Source organism: Citrus sinensis, chromosome 4 (assembly GCF_022201045.2).
Source record: "Citrus sinensis cultivar Valencia sweet orange chromosome 4, DVS_A1.0, whole genome shotgun sequence".
Lineage (NCBI taxonomy): Eukaryota > Viridiplantae > Streptophyta > Magnoliopsida > Sapindales > Rutaceae > Citrus > Citrus sinensis.
In genome coordinates, this window is record NC_068559.1 from 29,194,422 (window position 1) to 29,220,299 (window position 25,878).

Consider the following 25,878-nt stretch of genomic DNA (forward strand, 5'->3'; position numbering starts at 1 on the left):
TACAATCCTCAAGGACCACGTAGTTAGACGATCACGTACATGCATTCAGCCAAAAAAGTAGATAAATAAATAAAGTTTTTGCTTCCCATGTCAATCTCACATGTGATGTGATGATCTGCTCAAAAAAGATTTCAAGAATCCGAAAACATCCATTCAAACAAGTCCCCATCAATTAGTGTGGTGTGGGGTACCATTAACATAACAATAACATATTCCGATCTTCCCGCTCTTTCATGTTTCCCACAAAAAAAAAAAAAAAACATCCATGCAAAGATAAGAAAAGAGAAAGTGAATGCAAGGGAAAACGAGACAAAGTCATCTTATGTTAAGAGATAAGGAAAAATAAAAATTAAAGGTATTGAAATATATTAATTAATAACTTCGAATTCGCTTTTACATCGTTCAAAGGAACCATCTTGGCTCACTATCTCTCATCCTAGAACAATGCATCATCCAACTTACAATTGAATCCCTCAAAAAGAATATTACCATCCACTGATCAGAATACTGAAATACAGGAGAAAATGCGGCATCAAAAGATACAAAACTCATGTATCTGCTTCTTTCAAGGGTAAATTAACAGCAAAAAAATAATGATAATCATATTCCTAAAAGCAGAAATATAGCAAAAGAGACCAGACCTGGACTAAGTTTCTTAATCTTATGCCCCATAGAAAGGCTACTTCCTACCCATCCTGTTGTAAGCAATAAAATGGTCAAATAATGAATAATTTTCAGCCATTCTTCAATCTTCAGACACTCAGTACAGTTTGTCTTGACAGCTTCACTATAACCACTAGCAAAATTATCCACCAAATGTATGTACCTTGAGAAATCTCTTACCTATCTTCAATTGGGCAACTGAATTGAAATGAAATCAACTTCACTAGACTACGAGCTGATCAAGCTGCATCTGCTCAAGCCATGCCCCAATGACCGAATGATCAAAAGAATCAGCTTGAGAATTAGAATTCAAAGCCTCACCAGAAGATGCAGTAGTGACAACTGGATTTGCTGTTTTCTCTTTCATCATCTCAGGTGGTGATTCCTTGACTATAGAATGGATCCAAGATAGATCAGGCTCCCCATGGTTATTGTTCCGAAGATCACAAGAAGACGACCTTCGCAACAATTCCAATTCATCTCCTTTAATAGACCAGTCCAGTTTTCCACTTGGAGAACCCCATTTAGACCAAGAAGAATTTACATTTCTAGGAGATCCAATATTGGGTATGGGATTGTTGGATATAGGATCCCTTGAGCTCAGGCTGCGAAGCTGTTGTTGCTGCTTTTCACGCTGACCAAATGCAGCTAGCCTAGGGCCCATAGGGGAAATTGGTTCCACACTTCTTGGCGACATTCTACCAGGTGATCCAACACGAAATGAGGCCTGTAAGAGGGGGTGCTCCACATTTTTGGGAGAGAAGACATTGGTTTTAATGGGAGACAACATGCTCTGTGGTTGTTGGAATTGATTGAGAACAGAAGATTTGTGGGTTGGGGAGAAAACAGCCTGATCAGAAAACCTAGGAGATGAAGAAATCTCAGCAGAAAAAAGCTCATCAAGGTTTGAAGGGGTTAGTGTTTTAGGCCGACAGGAACGACTCAGAGAAACAGAATTATTTCTTGTTTGAGAGAAACAAGTTAGATCATTTAAAATGTGTTGCTGGGAATCAAAATCTGACAATGAGCTAAAATTATCAGGCAGTATATCTCTAGCACTAAGGGAAGATCTCAGTCGACTAGATTGAATATTGCTTCCTGGCAGATTAAGTGTGGGCACATTTGGCTGAGGCCACATCATGGATGACTGCAAATTGCAATTTCCCGAAGGGGACATGGGCTGACTAAATGGATTCGGTGACATGCCAGACATTGATGAAGGTGAACCTGGCAAAAGCAAAGCAGCAGCCATATCCATAACACTAGCACCAGATACAGAGGAGCGTGGTGAAGGAACCACTGACCCGTTAGAGACATACAATGGCCGGAGCTCCTCGGCAGTGTGGGCAAAAAAGCAAACCCGTCTATCACAGCTTGTGCCATCTTTGCAAAGTCGAGTTCTGTATTGAGCTGGGTGTAGCCAGCACTCAAAGACCCCATGAGCATACTCGCACATATCACCACGCCTACAAGCACCTTTACGGAAATCAGGACAAGGAACACAGCTATAGTGAAACTTCCGGGGATCTCTTCGGCGAGCGTTCTCTCCTGGGTGGACAAAAGGGCACTCAGTCCAATCATGGGAGTATGCTCGAGAACAAGGACGAATCTTGAATGAGAACATACGGAACTCATCAGTGGCATATATGCTATTTTTAATGTCTGGAAGAGAGGGGTCAATCGGGTACTCCTTCTTCTCAGCTCCAGCGCCAAATGACACATCATTAAACTTTAAAGCCATTGGAGAGGATACCAGCCGGTAAGGAGACGGCGGTGACCCACTGGCGGATGCAGTAAGGAGTGGTGAGCTATAATCAGAATTGGAGGAACCAATAGATACAGTCAAATTGTGCTCAGCACCTGAGGCAACAACAACAACAGATGAATTCTTGCTTCCAAAAAGATCTTCAAGGATAGCCCTCATACTATCTAATTTTGGTGGCAGAACACTGACATCAATAGGACGATGCCCATTAGCATCAGCACAATCTGGATCTGCACCGGCAGATAAAAGCAACCTAACAACATCAACAACATTAGCAGAACCTCCAGAAGCAGCGCAGTGAAGGGCAGTGGTTCTGTCCGAGCCGCACGAAACATTTACATCGGCCGAAGAATGCAACAGTATAAGCTTAAGAACATCAACACTGCCATAAGTAGCAGCAACCATTAAAGGAGTCCGATGCTCAGACACCATCTGTTTCGATCCATTAACACGCCCGTACCATATTCCAACCTCATCGACGGAAGAAGGATCCCGCTCTAACATCCGCTTAAAGCCTTCAACATCATTGTTAGAAGCAAGTTCCAGCATGCTGGTAAAAGAATCTTCAGTCTCGGCAGTCGAGTTATTATTCATATCTTCGGTGTTAGATTCTGATTTATCTGGGCCACAACACATGCTTCAATTAACTGAAAAATCAAAAATTAAAAATAAAAAAAAATCAACGATCCTGTAAATCGAAGTATTTGCATACAACAGAAGGAAAAGAACCAAGAGAAAGATCAGTATAGATCCGCGCACAATCAACATAGCTACCTTCTTATCTTTTTTTCTTATTCTTCTAATCAAAGTCTACAACTACTTCTATTTTTCTCTCATTCATTTTCTTAGCAACCAAAACATGATTGAAAAGAAAAAAAAAAAAAAAAAAAACAAGACACAGGCATACACATTAGCAAATTATAAAGAAAGTTACGGAAGAGATTAAAATAAAAACCGAACTCACCAGCTACAAGACTTGAAGCAGAACGACGCAGGTCAAACAAAAGTCAATTCTAATAGATCTAACTGAGACTTGGAGATTATGCTACGATCACTGAACATTGATCGGCATCAATTCTAACAGATCAAAGCCAGGCTATATAAAGCATGTAAACAAAACAACATACATTGGTTATCAGATGATGCATACAGTGTTTTGTTTTGTACCATCATTATTACAAGTTAACCTTTTTCCTCACAAATTCGATGATGCTAACGAGGAAACAATTGAACAAATCTAAGGGCAATGGAAAGGGCAAAAGTTGAAAGCGAAATAGAGATTAAAATTGAAGTGCAGATTTTTATTTTTATTTTTTCCTGTTGAATTTTAAAATAAATATTAAAAGAAAGGAAAAAGGAGAAATCCAAGGGGAAATGGTATTGAAATTCACGTTAAATGAAGTTGAAATTAGAGTTAAATTTAAAGTGGATTGGAATTAAAATTTGTGAGAGTGGGACTGGTGTCCGGTTTCGCCAGTGAGAGAGTGCGGACCTGAAGTGTGGGTTAGAAACGTGGATTGGAATTTTTCATTTGGAGTCCGCCAATTAAACAGAGTGTGTCAGAGGAGCGGTCAATTGTGTTTAATTGTGGAGTCAAAATCAGAGGAAAATGTCATTTTTTCGAATTTTAAACTCCACGGCTTCTATTTAAGAAAAAAAAAAAAAAGTATATAAATCTATATATTACATGACGTTACAACATACAAATTCATTAATAATGTCATGGAAGATTTTCTCCCAAAAAAGGAGATATTTTTCTTCTCAAATTGGAAAAAATCTGGGAGCTCTGATCTCTAGAATTAGTAACTTAGGGACTTCTATCTAGCTATTAGTCATTATAAGATTCATAAATTTATTATCATTTCGGTTATTCAAATACTTTAGTTTGATGGTTATGTATTTTTAGTCTACTACTATCAAACGAGCAACAACATGAGTAATTATTTATTTATTTTTTTAATTGCTTATTACGGTTGGATATATTTATATGAAATCGAAAAAATTCCCATTTCAAAATTACAAGAGAGTCTGGGGGAGCTTTTGTTAGAACACATTTGCTTTTATCAAATTATTGTTGTGCGTTTTAACATTTTCATGAGTTGCGTGTAACAAAAATTTGATAAAAGAAGCGCAATGCATTGAAAATACTAAAAACACATCTCGATTACATTTGTGGAACAGACATATATGTTATAATTTGATATCTACTATGAATTTCGATACAGACTCTTTATAGTAAAAAATCTATGAAAATTACATAACATGGGACCCTAACCAAGATCTTGCGACACCGATGCCCTAATATCGTGGTATGTTTGGCAAAAGGATAAGTCTTTATCATAAGATCCAAAAAAAAAAGTATTTATAGCTGCTTATCCATCCACAATTTATTTTGGGTACAGGAAAGGAAAGAGACCCACTTGGAAATTACAATAATGTTTGCACCTCATCTTAGAAGAGATCACAAAAACAAAATCAATGGTGCAAGGCCCACCGGCCAACGAGCGGGAATCGATTACTCAAATCAAATCATCATCAGTCTATGGGGTCCCACATGGGCGGATGGGCTGATCTTCACCGTCGACTTTCCAAAGTAGTAAAAAAAATCACTGTACTGCCAAAGACTCAAATGGCTGAAGTTGTCAATCATCGGCCACGAATTACTATCTTGCGGTTCAGGGTCGCAGAAAAAGTAGAGACAAACCACTGAACATATCAAATGGCGATAAAAAAAATTCAAATAAGGCCGTACGTGATCCAGCGTTCCAGGTCAGGCGGAGCCTTGAATGGCTGTCGGGTATCGCTTTCTCACTCTCAGTTGGACACGTGTCCACTATACTGTCTTCTATTGTAATTCATCGGTGCACGGGCCTCGTTTTGTCTTTTGAATTTAATGCTTCTTCTTGCCCTTTTTATATTATCCAATTTGTTCAATATATTAACGGTTATACCACCACTTGTTCACTTCATCAAATCTTACAAAATTCAGATTGGCCGATCCCAATCGAGTCTCGATCGCGAATCAGGAGGAATGATTATCTTGAGTTGTAAATTGAGACAAAAAAAAAAAAAAAAAAAAAAGTACTCTCAATTCCCAACGGTTACAATCTCAAATTGGATAATTTTTAAAAACCTCTCCTGAGATTTGGACTTGTTGTAAATAGATGGTAAGAATTTATTTATTTGTAAAAAATTTCCTACCATCAGTTAATTTTAACATTGACTGTTAGTTGACTGTGCAAAGATAATATTACCCTCAACAACAATTTATAGACAGAAATAACTGAAAAAAAAATTAAAATTGTTGGCGCGAAAAACACAAACCCTATTTTTTGACAATTTTATCCTTGTCAATTCTAAAAATTTACAATATCATAGGTAAAACTTATAACTATTTCATTTTCAAGTTTTTAATTTTATCTTTTTTGTAGAAACTTTAAGAAAATATCAATAATTTAAAGAGGATTTTTTAAATTTTTAATTTTATCTTTCTTGTAGGAACTTTAAGAAAATATCAATAATTTAAATAGGGTAAAATAGCCAACAATTTTAATTTTTTTTAGTTATTTCCGTCTACAAATTATTGTTAGGGTAATATTGTCTTTGCACAGTCAACTAACGGTCAATGTTAAAATTAACTGACGGTAGGAAATTTTTTACAAATAAATTAATTCTCATCATCTACTTACAACAAGCCCAAACCTCAGGGGAAGTTTTTAAAAATTACTCATCTCAAATTCTAAAAATGTCCCGATTTTAACCAAAACTATCTCATTTTAATATGTAAATTAACAAACTTTTTTTTTTCCATTTGTTTAGTTCAACTAAACTTTAAAAGTCAATGTTGTCAACTAAAAAAAATTAAAAGAATGCAAAGTAGTGGAACTTGTTAGGTTTCGGCTTTGATCCATTATTGTTATTATTATTATTTACTTTTAACATAAATATTCTTTTTAACTTAATTAATTAATAATTAAAATAACAGTTGGGACAATTAGGACATTGAGGATATTAATTGGAATTTTTAATAATAAATTAAGATAAAATTTTGTTACTAAATTCGGACTGATTTTAAATTTATTTAAAAAATTTATATCAAATCTATACCATTCAAGCCGTGATCCCAAATCCTGATCAAGATTCAGGAAATTCTATCAATCCTAGGGACAATATTATAGATACCTATAATCTGAAATGTGGCATAACCATAAATATTTAAACAAATCGAGTAAAGTAAAATAAGACATTAAATTCAAAAGACAGCACAACACTGATGTTAATAAAGGCTATGTTTTAAATAAAACTTACTTAAATAAGGTTTTTATGAGTAAATATTTTGCTAAAAAATTTGAATTATTTAGTTGTCAATAAAAATTTTTATTAAAAATTATTTTAATAGACAAATATTTTAAAATTATGTCATAAAAAAATAAAAAAGAATGTAAAATAAATTAAGCATACTTTAAACAATTTAACTCTTTATTTAAACTTTTATTAATATGAGCAAAATAATTTATTTAATTCTAAATATTTTACTCAAAATATAACCAAACAATACTAAATTTTTTGAAAAGAAAACACATATGCCCATTAGATAACATACCAAACATGCTCAAAACCAAATTTAAAAAAATAATGTGACATGCACGTGTTCAACTAATATTGAGCGAGTGAATCAGTCGCTCTTAGTCCTCAATGGTTTTCCAAATAGGGATGGCAAAATTACTCCAAATTGACAAAACCCATCCATTATTAGTAATTTACAGGTTGGAAGCAAGTTTGATATTTCATTGTACGTTGTGAGTAGATTTGATATTGTGAAAAAATCCATTCGGCTACCCATACAAGTATTCACTAGTCTGCATTCTTCATTTTCATTACTTATGTTTTAATTTTAATCATAAAATTATATTAAAAAATTTAATTATATATATTAATTAAAACCCACGAAAATTTTTCACAAATTACCTAATGATTTTGATAATTGTTAAAACCGCTCCTAATTTAAAAATAAAAACCCTTTGCAAATTGTAGACGAATTTAGTAATTTAAAATTTTCGACGGATACAAATTTGATAACAACAAATTCACAGCAAGTGCTGCAAGCCACTGCCATCTTTAGCCCCAGCTCATGAGCCCAATTACGGCCAGTAACTTCAGTAATGCCTTCTTTTTTTTTCTCAGCTGCTGGCTTAGACCAACTTTGACCTCATAGGTTTGACTATCATCTTAGGGCTTCCCAGATCGAGGCCCATATAAGAGAAAGAGGCGCTTGAACGACCCGCCTATCTTTTTAAAACAAGAAAAATAAATGAATGAATAAAGCCCCCCACGGCCATATGAAGCGGGCTTCTAACCGTAATGTTATCAATTTGCTTATACATAATTTAATTGAATCAAACTGCTCATAAACAAATTTATCCAAATTAAAAAAAAAAAAAAAAAAAAACCAAACAAACCACTTTCCTCATCACAGCCTCTTATGGTCTCTTTTACAAAGCTCCCAGTGAAAATCCGGAAATTATAAAAAAAAAAAAAAAAAGAGAGAAAATGATTCATATTCCATACAAGACCGGAGACGGACTTTTGAGAACTTAATCAAGTGACTAAACAGAAATGGGTCCTTGTTTTATCTTTATGTTTATTTTTATGCGACCCCTTTCCTCTGACAATTTGTTTAACAAATTGCTTGAGTCCCTTCTTATGAGCCTTCTTGTCACCTTCCTCCTCTCTGGTTTTCTCTGCTTCTAATTCTTCTTCCAACTGCAGGCACAGCTGATTTAATACATTAGACCCCCTTTAGTTACGTCTACTTCATCATAAAAGCTAACATATGACAATATTCAACAATGAATCAAAATAGTCATTAACCAAAGCCCAAAGGGGGATTCTTTTTTGTTTCAATATTGCTGCAGCTGCAGTATTGCAGTATTTTATACATAGATCGAGTTAGCTAAGGTCTAGTTCCAGTGTTATAAGCTGCCTTCTTAGGGCTTTGACCCCAAGCTCGAGCTTAAGTCATGTATGAGTTTATAATAATACTAATAAAATAAATAATATTTTTACACAGTTGTTGATTGGTACCTTGAGTACATGGGCTTCTATACGATCAAGTCTCTCTACGACTGTTCCTTTCACTCCAGTCTCCATCACCACGCGATCAATCGGACGGCAGTGCTTCTCTAGACTATTGGGGGAGAATTCAACGGACGATGCTTGACCCTCACTTGTGAAGGTCCCACTTGACGGTGTGGATGCGCAAGAGCTCTTAGGTGACCTGTTGCAGCTTCTAATTTCCTCCAGCTGCCTCAACTGATAAAGACAAGAAGATGTACATGTAAAGCATAATCTCAAATTAAACAGCTTGCTAGTGCAGGTGCAAGATTCTACATACGAAATTATAATGTTCGCCCCATATGGTACAATAAAATTACTTACGTACAACGAGATCATTTCAATTGAATATTTTTTAACATTCGACCAAATTGAACGATTATTACAAAATTCGAGAGAGATATTGCCTATAATGACAAAGAAGAACAAACGTTCGACCCAATAGGACGCTGCCCACAAATCCAAATTAGTAATATGAGAAACATACCCTGATACCCATGAACATTATTTCCATTTACAACGAATCAAATTATTGCTATGAATTTATATTAGAAATTTTGTGACCGTAAAATATAAAAATAGTAGTACAATAATCTGATAAATTAAAGGACTTACCAAGTTGTCTAAACGATCAAGTCGAGAGAGAATTGGTTCTTCAGTGACAGCCATTGCAAATATTTCGCGAGGACGGCAAGCAACTGTAAGCTGTTATTCTTCAGTTATTAATTTATTTATTGGTGCCGAAGCTCGGTAAAATCTTCGTCTCGGCTCGGGTGCGTTGACGTAAGGAGTACAAATACGAGATAACGCCGTAGACTGTTGATAAAATTGATTGCATGACACTTGCTACGTGGCCAAGCTCCCTGTGTTATTATCTGTCACTGTAGTTGCAGTACACGTGTCGCGTGGTGACGCTTGTAGTATGATCAAGACTGATGATGATGCGCGGCAGTACCCACTGTGTCGACACGTCATCTGTTCCATGCATAGGGTGTGGAAACGACCACGTGTGAGATTTGTTATTGGCCTTGCAACTTCTGTGCCTGTGGTCAATATATCAATCCTTTTGGTTTTGTCTATTTTTGGAGTTACTCTAAATTCATATCATAATTCATAACCACGTGTAAAATAATAAATAATAAAAAATATATTATAATTTTAATTATATAATTATAATTCGTGTTCTACCACACAACAATTATAAGGTAGCCGGACCCTCATAATAAAGACTGCTTTTTTTTTTTTTTTGCATCTGCCAATTCGGCCTAATGGGTGGCCCGTGCAGTGTGCTGCTAAGCCTGGAGAGTAGAGAGATATGGTTTTCCTCCTTTCCCTTGTAAAATTCGTTTTATCATATAACTAAAACTTTGTTGAAGATAAAAGTGATAATCGCTTGTCTACGCTGTATCTGCTTTCGACGAGAAATCAAATTGAATAAAAGGCTTCATTTGTTATAATTTTTGAAATAGAGCTGATTAAAGTAGAGTTCTTATAAATAAAATAAAAAAATTTAATTATTTGATTGTTAATTATAAATATTATTAAAAATTTTAAAATATTTTTAATAATTGTATTTATTAAAATTATGTTATAAAAAGAATAAAATAGATAAATAGATAGTTTAAAAAGTTAATTTTTTATATAAAAAATTTAACTTTCAAAAATTTAAAATTTAAATTTTAGTAAAAATAAAATAATTTATTTAAACTTAAAAATTCTATTCGAAAACAAAACCGAACAACAAAAATTTTAAAAAAGGATTTATAAAATTATAAATACTCACAACCATTTAATAAGCCACACCAAACCACACATTATTTGATTTTGCTTCCCAATTTGGCAATGTATACTAAGAATGAATAAATCTTTCAGCGGTATGCTTGCTTACATGTATCAATTAAAATAGAATAATCTAATCTTCCAGATTCTCCAAAATAAACAACAACGCCATTTTTCTAGTTTTCACCACCTATAGATATATAAATATATGTATCCTGCACAAGATGCGAATTCACATACACAAAAACAAGTTCACATACACAAACAAGTTCACTGACAGGAAGAGGAGGCAAAATCATGAACTTCAGTGATTCCCCACCTTTTAGACTTGAGACCAAAACAATTTTTCTGAAATCCAGCCACTATTTGTCAGCAGTTGATTCCACATTGCTCGACATCAGGACCAGTGACTCTGGTGGTAAAGGGATCAACTCGCACCCATAGTAAAGAGAATATGGAGGCAAGGAGAATTGACCACACGACAACAATGGTGGGTGTCCGGTTTTGGCGTCCCATCAAACCTTTGAGGAAGGGGTAAAGATGGACGATCACCCAAAAGGCAAAGAATAGCTTACCAAAGAGAGGACCCCATGATTGATAACCGCTGTTGATGGCATACGAGACACCCGCAACTACGCCAACCAAGTTTATGACAAGAAGAGTTGTTGGTGGAATAAGTAGTGTTGTCCATTTGAACATATAGAGCTCAGTAAAATCTCCGTCTTCATCTGATGCCTTGGAGGTGACAGTGAAGTTGGTGTCAATACCAGCAAGTACTTTGAGAAGACCTTGGAAAACAGCAAATAGATGGGATGAAACACCGCCAATAACCCAAAACTGTTCGTTTCTCCACCATTCATCGATTCCAACACCACTCCACCTCATTTCTAGAATACCAGTGGCAAAGATGGACAGAAAGAGAGAAATAAACACTATACTGGCAAGGTTACTAATCTGCAAGAAAATGAGCCAACCAAAAGAATTTTAGGGTATGAAGTCTATTTTCACAAACTTGAAATATTAGAAAAATGAACTAGTGATGTAATTGTAATGATTAAATACCTGAGGCATAATGAACTTGTTCGTTAATAGACAGACAGCTGGCAGCGTGCAATACATGAGAAGAGGAATTGCAGTGAGAGGGTAGATAGTGGTGTTCACATAAGCAAACCTCTCAAGAAATTTCAATCGACCACCATAACCATACCAGATAGGACAGTGCCGACTGAAAAGAATTTCCACAGAACCTAGAGCCCACCGAAGCACTTGGTTTAGACGATCTGAAAGATTAATAGGAGCAGACCCTTTAAAGGCTGGGCGCTTAGGCATGCAGTAAATTGACCGCCAACCACGGGCATGCATCTTGAATCCTGTAAGAATATCTTCCGTAACAGAACCATAAATCCATCCTATCTGCAGAGCAAGAGACAAAAATCGGTGTTTGCAAGAGAAACTGAAATGATAACAAAGAGAATGAAAGTTATTTCTTCAATAAGAAATGTGTGTTGGTGGGGGTGCCATATTATTTACAGATGAACCAGAATTATAATAACATCGCAAGGGGTCATTCAGTAGCCTAGTAGAAATGGTTCGATGAACAATGAGTCATTTCAGTTGCTTAGATTCACACAGTCACTTTATATAGACAGAAACTTGGAAATACATCAGTGTCTGTTAAATCAGACAACATACCTCAGATCCCCATTCTGTTTTATCCTCGTAACCACAACTGATAACATGAATGGCCTCCTTAAGAAGAGTTTCATGTGTTGCAGACTGTGGAACACCACCATTCTCCATAAGTGTAGAAGCTACAAAAACAGCTGATTGACCAAATCGCTTCTCCAGGCTCATTTGTGACATAAGTAGTGACTTTTCATCATCAAATCCAGCACCTGCGTAGGCAAATATGACAGGGAGGATAAGTCATACAACATAAAACTGCAACAACTTTAGTAACATTCTGCTCTGTTAGAACCTGGAAGCTTAGATCAACCAAGAAACAAAACCTGAAGAAAATAGAAGTCAAGAAATGTACCTTCCACTCCTTCCTCTATGTCCTCAAGACTAAATATGGGCACAGTAGGGTCCACATGCTTGCTGGATTTCTTCTTATCAGAGCCCTTTTTACTCGATTTTGAATTCTTCTTTCGTGAACCACCAAAGAGTGAAGATAGCAACCCTGGTTTTCTATGCTTAGGCTTAAGTGGAGGTTCATAACCATATAAAGCTGTCCTGTTGAAGACACATCCAGTACCCACATAAACAGGACCTTGAATGCCATCTAAACCTCTCAAGTTGATCTAAAATCCATAAGAAAATTAAGTGTAAGAAAAAGTTGTCTTGAAAAATTTTCAAATTTGCATCCAATTGCTACCACAGATAAGATACATGCACAAATGAAAACACGTGCTAGCAGAATACAATGCATTAACTACAATCAGAACTGGAATGACAGTACACTACATTATGAAAGAATAAAGAACTTACATCAAAGAAAACAGTATTGCGATTGGCATATCGATCGTTCCTATCGATACCATCAAATCTCTGAGGAAACTGAACATAACAAACATGTTTCCCAAGATTGGGATCCATCATAAAACACATAGCCTCCCTCAAGGCTTTGCTATTGTTAATGTAATGATCACAATCAAGATTCAACAAGAAAGGTCCATTAGTAAGGACTGCTGACACTCGAACCTGCATTAAATTTAAACAAGCAACAAGAAGTCAGATAACCCCATAATGAAGAGTAAAAGTCCAACTTACTATTAACTACTCACCAGTGCATTCATAGCACCAGCTTTCTTGTGATGTTGGAAGCCTGGTCGCTTTTCACGAGAAACATAAACCAACCGTGGCAACTCATTGCCCTCAGCATCAAGACCTCCATTTTCTCCCAAGAAAACCTACAGACGACAAATAGCACAATGATCCTACTAACAAATCAACTCAACTAAGCTTCAGTTCATATCCACATCCAGATTAAAATGATCCAACTTTCAATGAGAAAAAACCATCAGACTTTACTTCAGAGCACCCAAATGAATCATAATCAAAATAGATGAAAAAACAGACAAAAAGAAAGCAGCTCAAAGCCACATGACACAATAAGAAAATTTTGAATGGGTGGTTAATGCAAATAGAAATAGAAATTCCAATATTCATAAAATCATATTTGCATGTACTTGTTCCATGGGCTTTTCTATGAAAAGTTTTTCTTCCAATAGAAACTCATTACGCTACAAGGCCCTTACAAGTCATGTTAATTATAAGCAGATTTACAATTAAACGGTGTTACCTGGATCATTCCTGGATGGTCTCTGGTGTTATTACCAGGCCATGGGGTACCATCCTGCATAACCCATCCTTCTTCAGGAATCTTTTGTGCCTTGGCAACAAGCCCATTGATACGAATTTTAAATTCTTCATACTCTCTCTGCAACAAAAGGCAAGATGTAAGTGATATTCAAGGAGAATGAAGCAGCAGGTATGATTGCACAATAAATCTTGCCTTCATAGCTCTACGATCTTTGACAAATGACGGTTGGACTTTATCCTTTAAGTAGTCAATTTTTTGAGCAAAGTACCATTCCGGAGCCCGAGGTTCAATGTTATATTTCTTGCAGAAGGGTACCCATTTTCTTGCAAATTCAGACGTTTCAGATAGTGCTTCAAATGTCAACATAGCTGCACCGTCATCAGATACATAGCAAGAGACTTTGTCAACAGGGTAGTCAACTGCAAGAATAGACAGCACAGTGTTGGCTGTCACAAGAGGAGGCTCCTTTAATGGGTCAACAGTACTGACAAAAATGTCAACAGCAGCCAACTGTGATGGTTCCCCTTCCCGTTCATACCTGTTACTCGTATACATTTGATGTCATTCAGAAAAAGAATCAGAATTTGTTCTAATATGACACAAGTAGACGAATTAGACAGAGATGGTACCTCAGAGAAAGCCTGTCGAGATATGTCTCGCGATTTACTGGAAGCCATTTGGGGAACTGATCAAATATCCAGGATATTGCAAACCAGATCTCACATATCACAGATATCAACCACAGAGCAATGGCATTGTGCACAGGATTTTTTATTCGGTAGTACAAGAAAATGCCAAGAATAATGAGTCGCAGAAAAATAACCATCCTGTAAGGATTTATCCTAGATGATGGAATGGGAACCTTCCTTGAGAGAGGTTGTCGGGCTTCATCATTCCTATAAGACAAAAGCAATTAGACTTGAGATTATTATACTTGCAAACCAATGACTAGTGGTCATGCTTATTGAACGACAGTCCCTGCACAAATGACAAAGTCTGCTAGGAGTGAAAAAAGATCTCACTGTGAAATTGTGAAATGCCTTGAGACAGTGAAGCTGATGTAATCAAGCACAAGACAAAACATGGCAATATACAAAGGAAAATTCATAGAATTCAATCAGGTAGGAACTCACAGTAAGGAATCATCCACAAGCACATCGGTGCTAGCATCAATATCCCCACCACCCCTCTCAGATGTTGCCTGACCAGTGCTCATAGGAACAACATTCTTCTCCTGCTTCATCTTCCAGCCATCAACTCTCTCTTTCCATGCCACATTGCCTAATCCAGGTGATCCAAACTCCCTTACAGGATCCACAACCCTAATACTAGCTGCAAAAAGAGTAGTTCCCAGGACCAAGAATTAATACCAGAAAGGAATGACGATAGCATCAGGAAAAAGTAGCTTGTGAAAGGATGTACATACGTGATTGATTAATATCGCCTGAGTAATGGATACGTTTGCCAGGGCCAACTCCAGGAGATGCCATGGAGAGATGTTCAGGCGATGCAGCAGACAGTTCCCCAGAAACCTAGCAGGAATGGCCAAAAGATTATTTGACTTCGATCTATCCGCAAAAAGATAAATAGCATGCCAGAAGGTTACTGACGTACCTCCTGCCCACCAGTCAGCCGAGGAATATGGTTATGAGAAACCTCATTGTCATATTTTGGAGCACTGGCATCCTCCCCTTGTCCGTATCTCATATGCCAGCCCAACATGCGCTCTGAAATTTTTTGCTTTTGGTTTTGATTTTCCGATGAGTAATTGAAATCGCTTGCTCCATCATCAGCATCGCCATCTTCTTCTCGATCCCCTAGAATAGCAGGACTACCTGGAAAACAATGAGCAAAGTATGTCATCCAGTATCATCCATCAAGGAAAAAGAATTAGAAGTGGGAGAAAATCCTTGGCATTTACATTCTATAATGTCAATAAAATTTGATCAGCTTTAAATGTTATGGATCGCATTGTATTTACAAATTCATATTTAATACTTCGAAGTAAAGCATCTAATGAATATTTAGTAATGCATTGTTTAACAAACCTTTGTGCTTTTTATATCTAGTTTTGCACTGAGGGCAAGACTGGTTCCCATCCTTCCTCTCATACTCATAGCAGGGTCTGCAAACGGGAAATGCACATACATCGCAAGCAACAAATGGATTACCATCCACAGTTTTGCCGACGTTATCACCACAGATCTGGCAAACCTGCCCACCCAAGTTCTTAATGGACTTCACCTGAGCAGCAAAACAAAAATTATTAAAGCCCATCCAATTCAAAGGCCTTAAAAGGCAATATCTATTAATCTAACACCACATAATGACAAATCTAGAACAAACCAGCAAACCCAACTCTGTCTGCATATCAAAAACATCAAGAACAGTTGAGAGTTCAGGCACTGCTTATATCTATTGCCAACTCAGTTGCTTGAGACAAACCATGAAATCCATTAAAAGACAATAATAAACACGCAAACTGTTTAGCTTAAATGGAATGATGTTCTTCACACCATAGAATGCAAAACATCATAAAATTTCTTCAATACAATCATTTTCTTTCTCTTTTTTTGTTTCCCCCTCAGTTTTCTAATCAATGAAACAATGAAAGACAAATCATTAACTTCAAAAACTAACATAGCTAGACAAATGAATCAGAAGTTATTTGATAGTACCCCTGTTTCTCCCTCTGATTCCATGTTACTTTCTTCTATTCGTTCAAATTTGAGCAACAAATATAGAATATAGTTCTTGTCTCAGCAAGATCTCTGCATGCCTGGCAGTTCAACAACTAGTAATTCTCGCAAATTGCTCGAGTTTAAAGCTCAGATCTGCAAAAGAGAGCGCGGATCAGATAGTCTCGTTCAATAAACACTGTCTATTAATATGATTCAGTTTAATTTCCAGTTAAAACAAATATGTAGCAAAATAGAAAAACACACACTGCAAATTTGCATCAGTCAGTTAGTGAACTTCAGCAAACAAATAGGAAAAAAGGGGCAAATATCTCATACTGGAATGCAAATAAATTCAATTGGATGTTCTCTCGCTTTCCTCGATTTTCTCGGTTACCAAACAGCACATTAACAAAGTCAAATCTAAATCCGATTCACAAATTTAAGGAAAGACAAAATCAGATCTCAGACAAATAATCCATCAATGTGCCCAAAATTAAATGATAATAAAAAAATGTTAATCGACATTTGATAAGCAGACCACGGAATCGGAGATCAATGAGCTGTGAGACTGACCAAAATGATCCGACCTGACCTGAGTAGACGAGCAATTCAAAATAACAGACAGCCAGTGACGATCTCTATAAATAGATCAATACATATAATTTTTAAAAAATAATAATAAAATTTGCTTCTGTTTAATTAGCTGTACATCGAGAAATGACTTGAAATACACGAAAACGACACATCAACAATAAATCTGCTCTCAGATCAAAACGACACCACCGACAGTGCTCGCTACAGCGAAAGAAAAAGTATTGCTCAAAGTCGTTTTTTTGAGTCTCTTATTATTTTAACATCCGTTGTTACGATTTTTTGTTAAAATGTCTTTTTCTTTTTTTTTTTATTAAAATTTATTTGGATTTTTACCTTTATGGGCTTGGTTTGGCTTAGCTTGATTTTGGATGCGTACTGCTGGAGTGAAGTGAAAAAATAACGAAATTACCGCTGTTGTGCTGCTGTTGCAGACTTGCAGACTTGCAGTTTCGTTGGGGAGTACTTACTTCGTATATGGAGGATTTTGAGTGAGATTACTTTCGCGAATGAGAACGTGCCACGTTGGCCCTGAACAATGATTTTTGCTCCGTTCATTTTGAACTTTGAACCCGTTTCGCGTTTTTTTTTTTTTTTTGGTCGCTTTTGACAATGGTGTTAAAAACGGAAAACGTGGGCAGTTGTCGCAGTTTACTGTGTTCAGCTCGTGGGCAAATTTTTTTATTTTTTTCCAAATGGTTGGATTAATTGCTGAGATTTAAAATTAACAGAAGTGGTTAATAAAATATTATTTCGTCTATTATTGAATTAAAAAATTTTTATGAAAAATTAAATAATTTTTAATAAGCAATTTAAGTTAAGAGAAAACCAACGGCATTGTATGTATTTAAGTATAAATAATATGTACCCACAATCAAAGTTAAGTGAATGGGATTAAGCTTAACAAAATTGATTATGGTTTGACACTCGATAGATGTAAAAGATAAAAGAGCTTATCATCCCACTTTTGTATTTATCACTATCTGTATTGTACTTCTTATGCAATATTCAAAAAAAGTATTTATACATATTCACCCATTATTAATAATAACATTGCGTGTTATATAACCACTCCTTTAATTTTGTAAACTATGACAGGGTTATAGTGCTTGCTTCGAGATTAAAACATGTGGAATGATTTCATTCAAAATGGAGTATTTTGTCCCCTCCGCTGGTTAGCATATATAATAATCATGTAAAACAATAGAAAAGCTGTTTGGCCGCAGGGAAAAAATTGAAGCAAAAGAGTGTGTGATTAGAAATATATGAGTGTTCCTCAAATCATTACGAGTTGCTTTAATTAATTATTAACAATAGTTGTCCAAAATTTACATGTTAATATTGTTGATAATACTTGTATATTAATTAGTAATATTAATAAAATCTAGAACGGAGAATTTTATGTGGAATTGTTTAGGCTATTATTATAAATTTATAATTTGAATTATATAATTTAATTTTTATAAATTACTGAAAGTATTTTTTTTAATATTTATGATCTTAAATGTGTGAATTTGAAAAAAAAAATCATTGCGGACTACAGGTGAATTTAATAATTATTAAAACTCGCAACGAATGAGTTTTTAAAAAAAATTAAAAAAATATTACTAATTGCAGATGAATATAATAATTTAAATTTTTTTAAGTACAAATTTAATAATGACAAACTTGTATCCATCATCATCGCGACTCTAATTAAAGATTTCGTGCAGCATAATATCCTATCAATACGGGCATAACGCTGACAACAAAATAGAATACCATTTGTTTGAATATTTGGGCCACCACAAAAGCATGATTTGATTGCAAAAACTCACCAACTAGCAGCAATTTGAGATTAAAAAGAAATGAAGTTGTTAGATGTATTGATGTCGGCGCCTCATATTACCAAGGAGTTGTTAGATGTATTGATGTCGGTGCCTCATATTACCATTTACCATGGGTGGGAATATTGAAAACCCGTCACAGTACTCAATAAATCTATATACTCAATAAGTTTATTATCATAACTTAAAACTTTATCTTTTACTCTATAAACGCACTTTTATATCTCCATTTTTTAGATGTTTACTAAGTCTTTATTCATCATGGTTTTATAATCAAATCCTCCATTATTGTAGTAGCTAGGTCATTTTCTCTTTTTCTTTTTCCTAATTGTTTCTTAAACCGAACTCTTAAATTCTTGTAATGAAATATAAAATAGACTGGATATATATTGAACAACAACTTCAAATAGAAATATAAATTTTGTTTAAAAAAAAATTAAATAGAAATTATTTTTGACGTGGTACATCTCTTTATAACCAATGCGATACATGCTTAACGTAAATTTGTGATCTTCCTTTGTCAAAGAAAATTTTTATGAATTTAAATAGTTGATGGAAAAATTTCTTAGAGAGCATATAATATATAGGTAATAAGTACTTGGGGAAGGGAAGTGCCAAGTCCAACAGCTCGCCAGTCGTATCATTCTTCCTGCTATCCTGGAATTGAGCTAAAGTTTTCTAGTTAGCATGGAAGTTCAGTTACCATGAAAGTGTCGTGTGGGAAGGAATGATTTCACTGGCGAGAGCTGTTGTGCAAAATTGTTTATCATCGCCGTGTAATAATAATGTTGACATTTTAAATTTTTTATTCTAAATTTTATCTTAAATAATATATTATTTATTAATTAATTAATAATTATTTATAAATTCAAATAAATTAATTATATTATCTTTCAACAATCAATCTATCAATATCACATTATTTAAGATAAAAATTTAAGATACTGTGGCACTTGGCAGTGTTCTTTTCTAAGTACGCCAGCATGGAAAAATGTTCAACCAAATTTTTTGAACGCAATTTTTGTCGGTGGTTATTTGGTATTTTCATCAACATTATTGACATAGCACTGTAAATGTTGATTTGGAAGCATAGTTCTAACAGTATTGGCGTTCAAAGGGATATTTGCCGCAAAGCCCCCGAGTTTTCTTTTATCCTGAGCCTTTGTCGAACTCGAAGTCGAATTTAATTTCTTCTATCAGCCGATCATTCGTCTTGAAAGCAATGAAACATGGCCTCTTTCGGCTCTCTCAAGTCCAAAATCTTCGATAGAGAAGAGAGAAAGCAGTACGTTTCAATTACACCTTTGTTCTTCTTTCAAATAACTTCAAGTAATTCAATGGATGTTTAATAATTTAATTTTGATTTTGTGCAGGCAGTACCAAGCGCAAATTCGAGGACTCAATGCCTATGATCGCCACAATAAATTCTTAAAAGATTACGGTAAATTTGCAAAAATTGATGTTTAATTTTGGTTTAATTAACTGAAAAAAAAAGGACATAAAGAATAATGCAAATAGTGAGCATTTTATTTGCTGATTCTTGGTGTCCTAAATCAAAAGGATGACGAACAATCTCCTCCATCAAGCCAGGAAGGAGGCTACAGTCGGCCTCACATTTAATTTTTCATTATTAATGGAAAAAATTATTGTGTATAAGTGTATGTTTGCTTCGGTTTTTCTTAATTTTGAAAGTGTTACTGCTAAAGTATTTGGTTTGATGCGAAAGCTATTGATTTTGTTTCTCATCTTTACCTGATTAAAAGCCTTAACACTTCAATCCCCAACATTTAAGTAACAGACAAGTGATCTTGCTTTTAACATCCAAATACTTGCTGTGAAACTGTTTGGATAGTGTGTTTGTTGGATTTTCAATTGTTTTTTGAGAAATTTTGGTTCTCTTGTAGTTACTTGGATTGCTTATTACAATTTGATTTGTTCACCATCATTAATTCTGATTCCATTTTAGTCTAGGAGAAATGGGAAAGACTTTTTTTTTTTTCTCTTAAATTTTATATTAACTTTACTTTGGTGTAAAATTTTGTGGTCAATTTTTAGAAGATTCCTGTTTGTCTTTTTATTGCAGTTGCCTTTTATGGGAAAGAAAAGCCTATGAGTCTTAAGTTACCTGTTAAAACTGATCAAGACACTCTACGAGAAGGATTTCGGTAATTTATCTTAGTGCAAATTGATCTTACCAGCATCTCATTTCTTGCTACATTTCACCTGATGAATGTATTTCCTCTTCACATCTTATGCTCCACCTTTCTATTTCTTTTGAGTTCATTCCTTACCTGGGACTTTGCTTAAAACTATCTTGTTTAAGATTCATACGTTCTGAAGAAGATGATAAGGATTCATCGTGGGAACAGAGGCTAGTGAAGCGTTATTATGATAAGCTTTTTAAAGAGTATCCTCTGCAAGTAGCTGCTCTTTGCATATCTCAGTTTTTTGAATATCTGTTTGTTAGCTAATTACTGCATGTTATTATTGTAAATGAATGGTGATTATGGTTTTTCTGGTAAAACATAGCTGCTGAGACATATGTACATCATAGCAATTGTACATTGTCTCATTATCTTCTCATGTTTATCTGACATGAATTTTTTTGCCCCTAAACTTCTTTGGCCTTTGAAATTCCTATTTCTTCTACGAATTTGAATCACAAGTTTCATTTATTAATATCTTATGTAGTAATTTAGGGCTATCGAACTAGCTGACAAATCTCTTCATTAATGGAGTCAATATCAGGCATTTCCACATCTTTTTTTAATAATTCAAATTTTTTAAGATGTACCATATCAGTCGAGGCACAAGAGCGTTAATGCAAGCAATTTGTTGGTAAAACAAGACAAAAGGAACCAATCTATAATTACAGTAGAATAATTTGCAGCATTTTTATTTTCCTAAGTTGTAAATGCTTTTTATGTCATGTTGACTGGTTGAGTCTATTGGTGTAGCTACAACCAGCTTGTGCCAACTATTTACATATTATGTGAATATTTTCTTTGTTCGTTGTTCATTGCCTTAACCTTATTCAAGATATTGCATAGCCGACATGTTGCATTACAAGAGTGGCAAGGTATGTGACGTAGGCAATGAGTTTTTCTTTATTTCTTTATTGGACTCGTCACTCTGATGCTATGCTAATCTGTGCTTAATCTCACTGTCGGTAAATGGAAAAAATTCTTTATATGCTATACTCCCTTCGTAATAGGAGGCATATTCTGATCAACTGTAATGCTTGGGGTGGCAATATTGTTATTTTGCATATGGTTACATAACCTAATTCTTTATTTTTTCTTTTGAATTTTTACTTTGTCTAGTTCTTTGATTTGGTCTCTATGCTACTCCTTGCAGTTTTTATTATTCTTCCTCTCTGATTCAAGATTATTATTCACTGAACTACTGAAGTGTTGTTGTATCTCACTAAAATGTTTTTTTCTCTGGTATTCTAATTTTTTAAAAGTAGATTGGTTTGAGATGGAGGACAGAGAAGGAGGTTATAGCCGGCAAAGGTAACGTTTTCTACCATTGTAATAATTTGATATAGTCTTTTTTAATTGCACTGTGTATTTGTCAAGAAAAAGAAACTAAATTCTGCATGCATATTATATTGTTGATAACCTATTTCTATGGCAAAGAAACACGTGTGTGATTTGCTTGCACTCTCACACTCTCATCTTATCTTCTGAAATGCTGATTTTATCGATCCTTGTACTACCCCCCCCCCCCAACCACCAAAAAAAAAGGGTTAAAACAAGGAATGTGTCACTGTTAGGAACGTTGTTAAGGGTCAAAATTTACATGTTATTCCTTTCATCAGGGCAGTTCGTATGTGGTAACAAACATTGTGATGAAAAAGATGGCCTAGCAAGCTATGAGGCAAGTCTTTGTACTTTTATCACTGATTGGAATCTTAGTTAACCTTTCATTTCTGAAATTTGTTTAGGTCATCAAGTGGTAATATTAGTTATTTCTTGATAAGGCACAAAACTATTGATATTAATGTGAACTGACTATTGTTGGAATACGTTCTAAGATGTAAAGACTAGCCATGGATCTTTTGATTGTGATTTCAGATTTAACTTGGAATTAAACCTACCGGATGCTATATTGCATTTTCCCTGGAAGAGCTTCATTGGAGGTTCTTATTTTCTCATTTATCTCATTGAATAATTTTCAGGTGAACTTTACTTACGTCGAAGCTGGAGAAAATAAACAAGCACTTGTGAAATTGGTAACTTGTGAAAGGTGAGTGGGTATTTAACAACCGTGCTGGTTTAGGGTGTTTAACTGATGTTTTTCTGACTTGATTTTTCTCTGGTTGATCATTTTCAAATAGATGTGCGGAGAAGCTTCATTACAAAAGAAGGAAAGAGAAGGAGCAATTAGATAGAAGAGAAAAAGAGGAGAACAAAAGGAAGAGGTACTCATTTCAGTGCAGAACATAAGAGTACTTTTTCCCTTTAGTAGCTGACTTTACTGTCTACTTTCAGGTATCAGTCTAGAAGTGACCATGATACAGACGAGGAAAATGAGGAGAGCAAGGAGAGGAGAAAAATTTCAGAAAGAAGAGATAAAAAAGAGCACAAAAGGAAGAGGTGCTAACTTGAGTCCAAGGGCTTTTATTTTGCTATTGATTATCTACCGATTGAAGCACTGATGCTTTTACATTTTTTCTCTTTTGTAACTCACTTGGTCTTGTTTCAGGGAAATCTCATTGAGTGATGACGATACAGAAGAGAAGCATGACAGAAAAGGTTTGGAAAAAAAAGAGAAAGAAGAGCTCAAGAGGAACAGGTGCCAGACTTTTTTCAATTTTGTTTCCTTCTTTGGTTCATATTGTCCACTGTTATTGTTTAGAAACTGACTCCCACTCTACTTTCAGAGATGAATCAGGTAGTGACAGTGACTCAAACAAGGTGTACAAGAGTAGCAAAGAGAAAAGAAAAGGTTTCTAGTTGCCTCTGTTGATATTCCAATACTGTGTAGTCTTAACTCCTAAATGCTGCATGCCAATTAAAAGTTTCTATTCTTGCATCATCATGTTTGATCATCAATGATTAACTTACATCTATTTGATGTGCTTTTTTACAGAAAGGAAAGCTTCAAGTTCGGCTGGCAATCATAGTGTCAATAATGACGACAACTTCGATGAATTTATGGAGGGAATGTTCCCATGATAGTAGCCGAACTATAGCTACCTTACCCAACGTCACTCTTCTGTGTTTGACAAACTCCTGACTGAAGGAAGTTCACCAACATGTAAGTGGGAATATGAAATGGATACATTCAGCTAAAAATCTACTGCTTCTTTTACTATAGCAATTTCAGTTGTGAAAGGTAAAAGAAATGCCAAAAAATTTCTCAGTTCTTGGCTTAGAGAAGTTTCAGATTTGTCATGATAAAGGAGTAGCTTTTTGGATGGGAGCTCACGGGCGACAACAGTTTCCAAGAACTATCGTGACTCTTGTTTTGTAAATTGATCATTGCTGTAGTAATCTAATGGGTATCAATATTCACTACAAAGCAAGGGTTATCTTTCTCTTTTAAACTTCACCCATTTGGAATTTCAACCCGAATGATCGCGGGCCCGGTATCTTTACTGGGCCAACGCTATAAACTTTTTCTCTTGTCTATTTGGAACCATAATTCATTTCTACCTAAGAAGGTCATCTCTACTTAAGAAGAGTGTAACCCTTTTTGGGCTAGCATCATTCGGTTTATCATGACTCGTGAGTTTGCATTTTTACTGCTAGTTTGGAATCACAAAGTACAGAAATAAAATAATTGTCAACTTCTGATTCTGTTACTTCCATTCTGTACCTTTGCATTTGTTTGGGGAATCAGAAATGTTTTGTACTATTCAAACTTTGTTTCAAGTAGGGCCAATGCCAGCTTTACGAGCACCATGCCAAGTTTTGTAATTTAGCCCTCTAGCCAGGCTGAGCTGTCTGTATGTGGGAAGTATGGGACTTCCCTTTGCTACCACGTGTCTGCATCTCCGCTCAGTTCGCGAGATGCCAGCCTGTCCTCACATGCCTCGAAACATTTCATGTAGCACAAATGTTATATGTTTGGCCGCTGTAGTTTCATTGTTCCATATGTTAGTTGTCTGTTAATTACATTTCTCAAGTAACAACATATTGTAACATTTATTGTCGTCTCATTACTCTTCGCTTTCACTTAGTTCATCGTCATCAAACATTGGGACCATCGTTTGGTCAAACGAAATTTAAAATTTGTGTTGGACGTGTCCCAATAAGCTTTAATATCTTTTGATGAATGTTATTCTTATGAAGATAATTTAAAGAGTTAGCTCTCAAAAATCACATATAATTAGATCTTCATGTGAAGTTTTAGATCTGAAAAACCATAAATAATTATAATTTATTTTTAATTAATATCTAATTGTAAGAGCCCTTACCTGCCTCCTAAATAATAAGATAAACTTTGAGTTTTACTTGCTTGATATTTTATCAATAAAGTATTGAAGTGTTTGATTTATATAAAGGTGGGACTTTAATTTTCTTTTTTCTAGTGCCTTTTTTTTTCTTTTAAAGTATGGTGGAAAAAATTTAAATAGATTTTCTATCTATTCTCTCGATAAAGTTACCTTAAAATGATGAAAGATTTCAATGAATTCATTAACTATCTAATAATTATATCTTGTATTTGTCATTCAGAAGGTACCTTTGCTATTGTGAATTAATATTTTATTTGACTATTATACTAATATCTTTAGCATACACATGATGTGGCACCGTAAGCTCATCTAAATAATTAAAAGAAAATTCATAATGTTTTTATTTGTGCTATAACAGCAAAATAATTGTTAACCTTTTTATTTGATTTATTTCTCCCTTTGAGCCCGGTACCTAGCCTGTTGCCTTAGAACGAGGACAATCAACGGTGCCGTCATGAAACGGAGAGTAGCGTTACTACGCCGTTAGCATACGAACTCCAAAGTTGACCTCTGATGAGAGTCATTAATGCTATCGACGTGACAAACTCACAGCGTGTGGACCCTACTAGTTCCACTATAATCCTGACACGTCGGGCTTCATTACATGTGTCGACGCTGGCACTTTCCAATTTGTTTTTTAAATTCCATTATTTTTATGTAGAGAAATA

At 35.0% G+C, this 25,878-nt stretch overlaps 4 protein-coding genes across 11 annotated transcripts; 1 reads left to right on the forward strand and 3 right to left on the reverse strand.

The window, feature by feature from the left end:
* Positions 1 to 343: 343 nt before the first annotated feature.
* Positions 344 to 3,756, reverse strand: LOC102618440 (zinc finger CCCH domain-containing protein 30-like). Of its 3 annotated transcripts, none has more exons than XR_008054200.1 (3): positions 3,393 to 3,756; positions 459 to 3,048; positions 344 to 424 (listed from the first exon to the last, which is right to left on the reverse strand). XR_008054200.1 is itself a non-coding variant. In XM_006482817.4 (2 exons), the coding sequence occupies exon 2, from the start codon at positions 3,062 to 3,064 to the stop codon at positions 887 to 889; it is 2,178 nt and encodes a 725-aa protein (XP_006482880.1). In that variant the 5' UTR covers positions 3,065 to 3,075; positions 3,393 to 3,755; the 3' UTR covers positions 344 to 886. The 3 variants fall into 3 exon arrangements, 1 of the variants encoding a protein (XP_006482880.1); XR_008054199.1 differs by having other exon boundaries at positions 459 to 3,075; positions 3,393 to 3,755; XM_006482817.4 differs by having other exon boundaries at positions 344 to 3,075; positions 3,393 to 3,755.
* A 4,118-nt stretch (positions 3,757 to 7,874) lies between these two features.
* On the reverse strand, positions 7,875 to 9,350 carry LOC102617979 (hypothetical protein). 3 transcript variants are annotated; one of them, XM_052439211.1, is made up of 3 exons: positions 9,158 to 9,350; positions 8,513 to 8,731; positions 7,875 to 8,203 (listed from the first exon to the last, which is right to left on the reverse strand). In XM_052439211.1, exons 1-3 carry the CDS (start codon positions 9,209 to 9,211, stop codon positions 8,027 to 8,029), a joined length of 450 nt encoding a protein of 149 aa, XP_052295171.1. In that variant the 5' UTR covers positions 9,212 to 9,350; the 3' UTR covers positions 7,875 to 8,026. The 3 variants fall into 3 exon arrangements, with proteins under 3 accessions (XP_052295171.1, XP_006482879.1, XP_006482878.1); XM_006482816.4 differs by having other exon boundaries at positions 7,875 to 8,191; positions 8,513 to 8,740; positions 9,158 to 9,341; XM_006482815.4 differs by having other exon boundaries at positions 8,513 to 8,740; positions 9,158 to 9,341.
* Positions 9,351 to 10,330: 980 nt separating this feature from the next.
* LOC102617105 (cellulose synthase A catalytic subunit 3 [UDP-forming]) lies at positions 10,331 to 17,159 on the reverse strand. 4 transcript variants are annotated; one of them, XM_006482814.4, is made up of 15 exons: positions 17,037 to 17,159; positions 16,325 to 16,480; positions 15,695 to 15,890; positions 15,261 to 15,481; positions 15,073 to 15,178; positions 14,780 to 14,978; positions 14,276 to 14,542; positions 13,839 to 14,184; positions 13,626 to 13,763; positions 13,108 to 13,233; positions 12,812 to 13,024; positions 12,360 to 12,624; positions 12,014 to 12,216; positions 11,384 to 11,734; positions 10,331 to 11,275 (listed from the first exon to the last, which is right to left on the reverse strand). In XM_006482814.4, the coding sequence occupies exons 2-15, from the start codon at positions 16,346 to 16,348 to the stop codon at positions 10,691 to 10,693; spliced, it is 3,240 nt and encodes a 1,079-aa protein (XP_006482877.1). In that variant the 5' UTR covers positions 16,349 to 16,480; positions 17,037 to 17,159; the 3' UTR covers positions 10,331 to 10,690. The 4 variants fall into 4 exon arrangements, with proteins under 4 accessions (XP_006482877.1, XP_006482874.1, XP_006482875.1 ...); XM_006482811.4 differs by having other exon boundaries at positions 16,901 to 17,049; XM_006482812.4 differs by lacking the exon at positions 17,037 to 17,159 and adding an exon at positions 16,866 to 17,014.
* A 2,660-nt stretch (positions 17,160 to 19,819) lies between these two features.
* Positions 19,820 to 24,414, forward strand: LOC102616601 (uncharacterized). The gene is made up of 13 exons (XM_006482809.4): positions 19,820 to 20,029; positions 20,118 to 20,185; positions 20,828 to 20,909; positions 21,068 to 21,151; positions 21,784 to 21,823; positions 22,214 to 22,259; positions 22,568 to 22,626; positions 22,928 to 22,995; positions 23,087 to 23,170; positions 23,241 to 23,345; positions 23,455 to 23,544; positions 23,633 to 23,697; positions 23,842 to 24,414. The coding sequence occupies exons 1-13, from the start codon at positions 19,974 to 19,976 to the stop codon at positions 23,925 to 23,927; spliced, it is 933 nt and encodes a 310-aa protein (XP_006482872.1). The 5' UTR covers positions 19,820 to 19,973; the 3' UTR covers positions 23,928 to 24,414.
* The last annotated feature ends 1,464 nt before the right edge of the window (positions 24,415 to 25,878 follow it).

Coding starts and splice junctions, on each gene's coding strand:
- LOC102618440 (XM_006482817.4), bottom strand. CDS start 3,064: ATGTGTTGTGGCCCAGATAAATCAGAATCTAACACCGAAGATATGAAT.
- LOC102617979 (XM_006482815.4), bottom strand. CDS start 9,211: ATGGCTGTCACTGAAGAACCAATTCTCTCTCGACTTGATCGTTTAGAC. Junction 8,741..9,157: donor TTGATCGTTTAGACAACTTG/GTAAGTCCTTTA, acceptor TGTCTTTATCAG/TTGAGGCAGCTGGAGGAAAT. Junction 8,204..8,512: donor TAGAAGCCCATGTACTCAAG/GTACCAATCAAC, acceptor GTATTAAATCAG/CTGTGCCTGCAGTTGGAAGA.
- LOC102617105 (XM_006482814.4), bottom strand. CDS start 16,348: ATGGAATCAGAGGGAGAAACAGGG. Junction 15,482..15,694: donor TAGATATAAAAAGCACAAAG/GTTTGTTAAACA, acceptor ATTGTTTTCCAG/GTAGTCCTGCTATTCTAGGG. Junction 13,764..13,838: donor AAGATCGTAGAGCTATGAAG/GCAAGATTTATT, acceptor CTTTTGTTGCAG/AGAGAGTATGAAGAATTTAA.
- LOC102616601 (XM_006482809.4), top strand. CDS start 19,974: ATGGCCTCTTTCGGCTCTCTCAAGTCCAAAATCTTCGATAGAGAAGAG. Junction 22,260..22,567: donor GGAGGTTATAGCCGGCAAAG/GTAACGTTTTCT, acceptor TCCTTTCATCAG/GGCAGTTCGTATGTGGTAAC. Junction 23,171..23,240: donor GAGGAGAACAAAAGGAAGAG/GTACTCATTTCA, acceptor GTCTACTTTCAG/GTATCAGTCTAGAAGTGACC.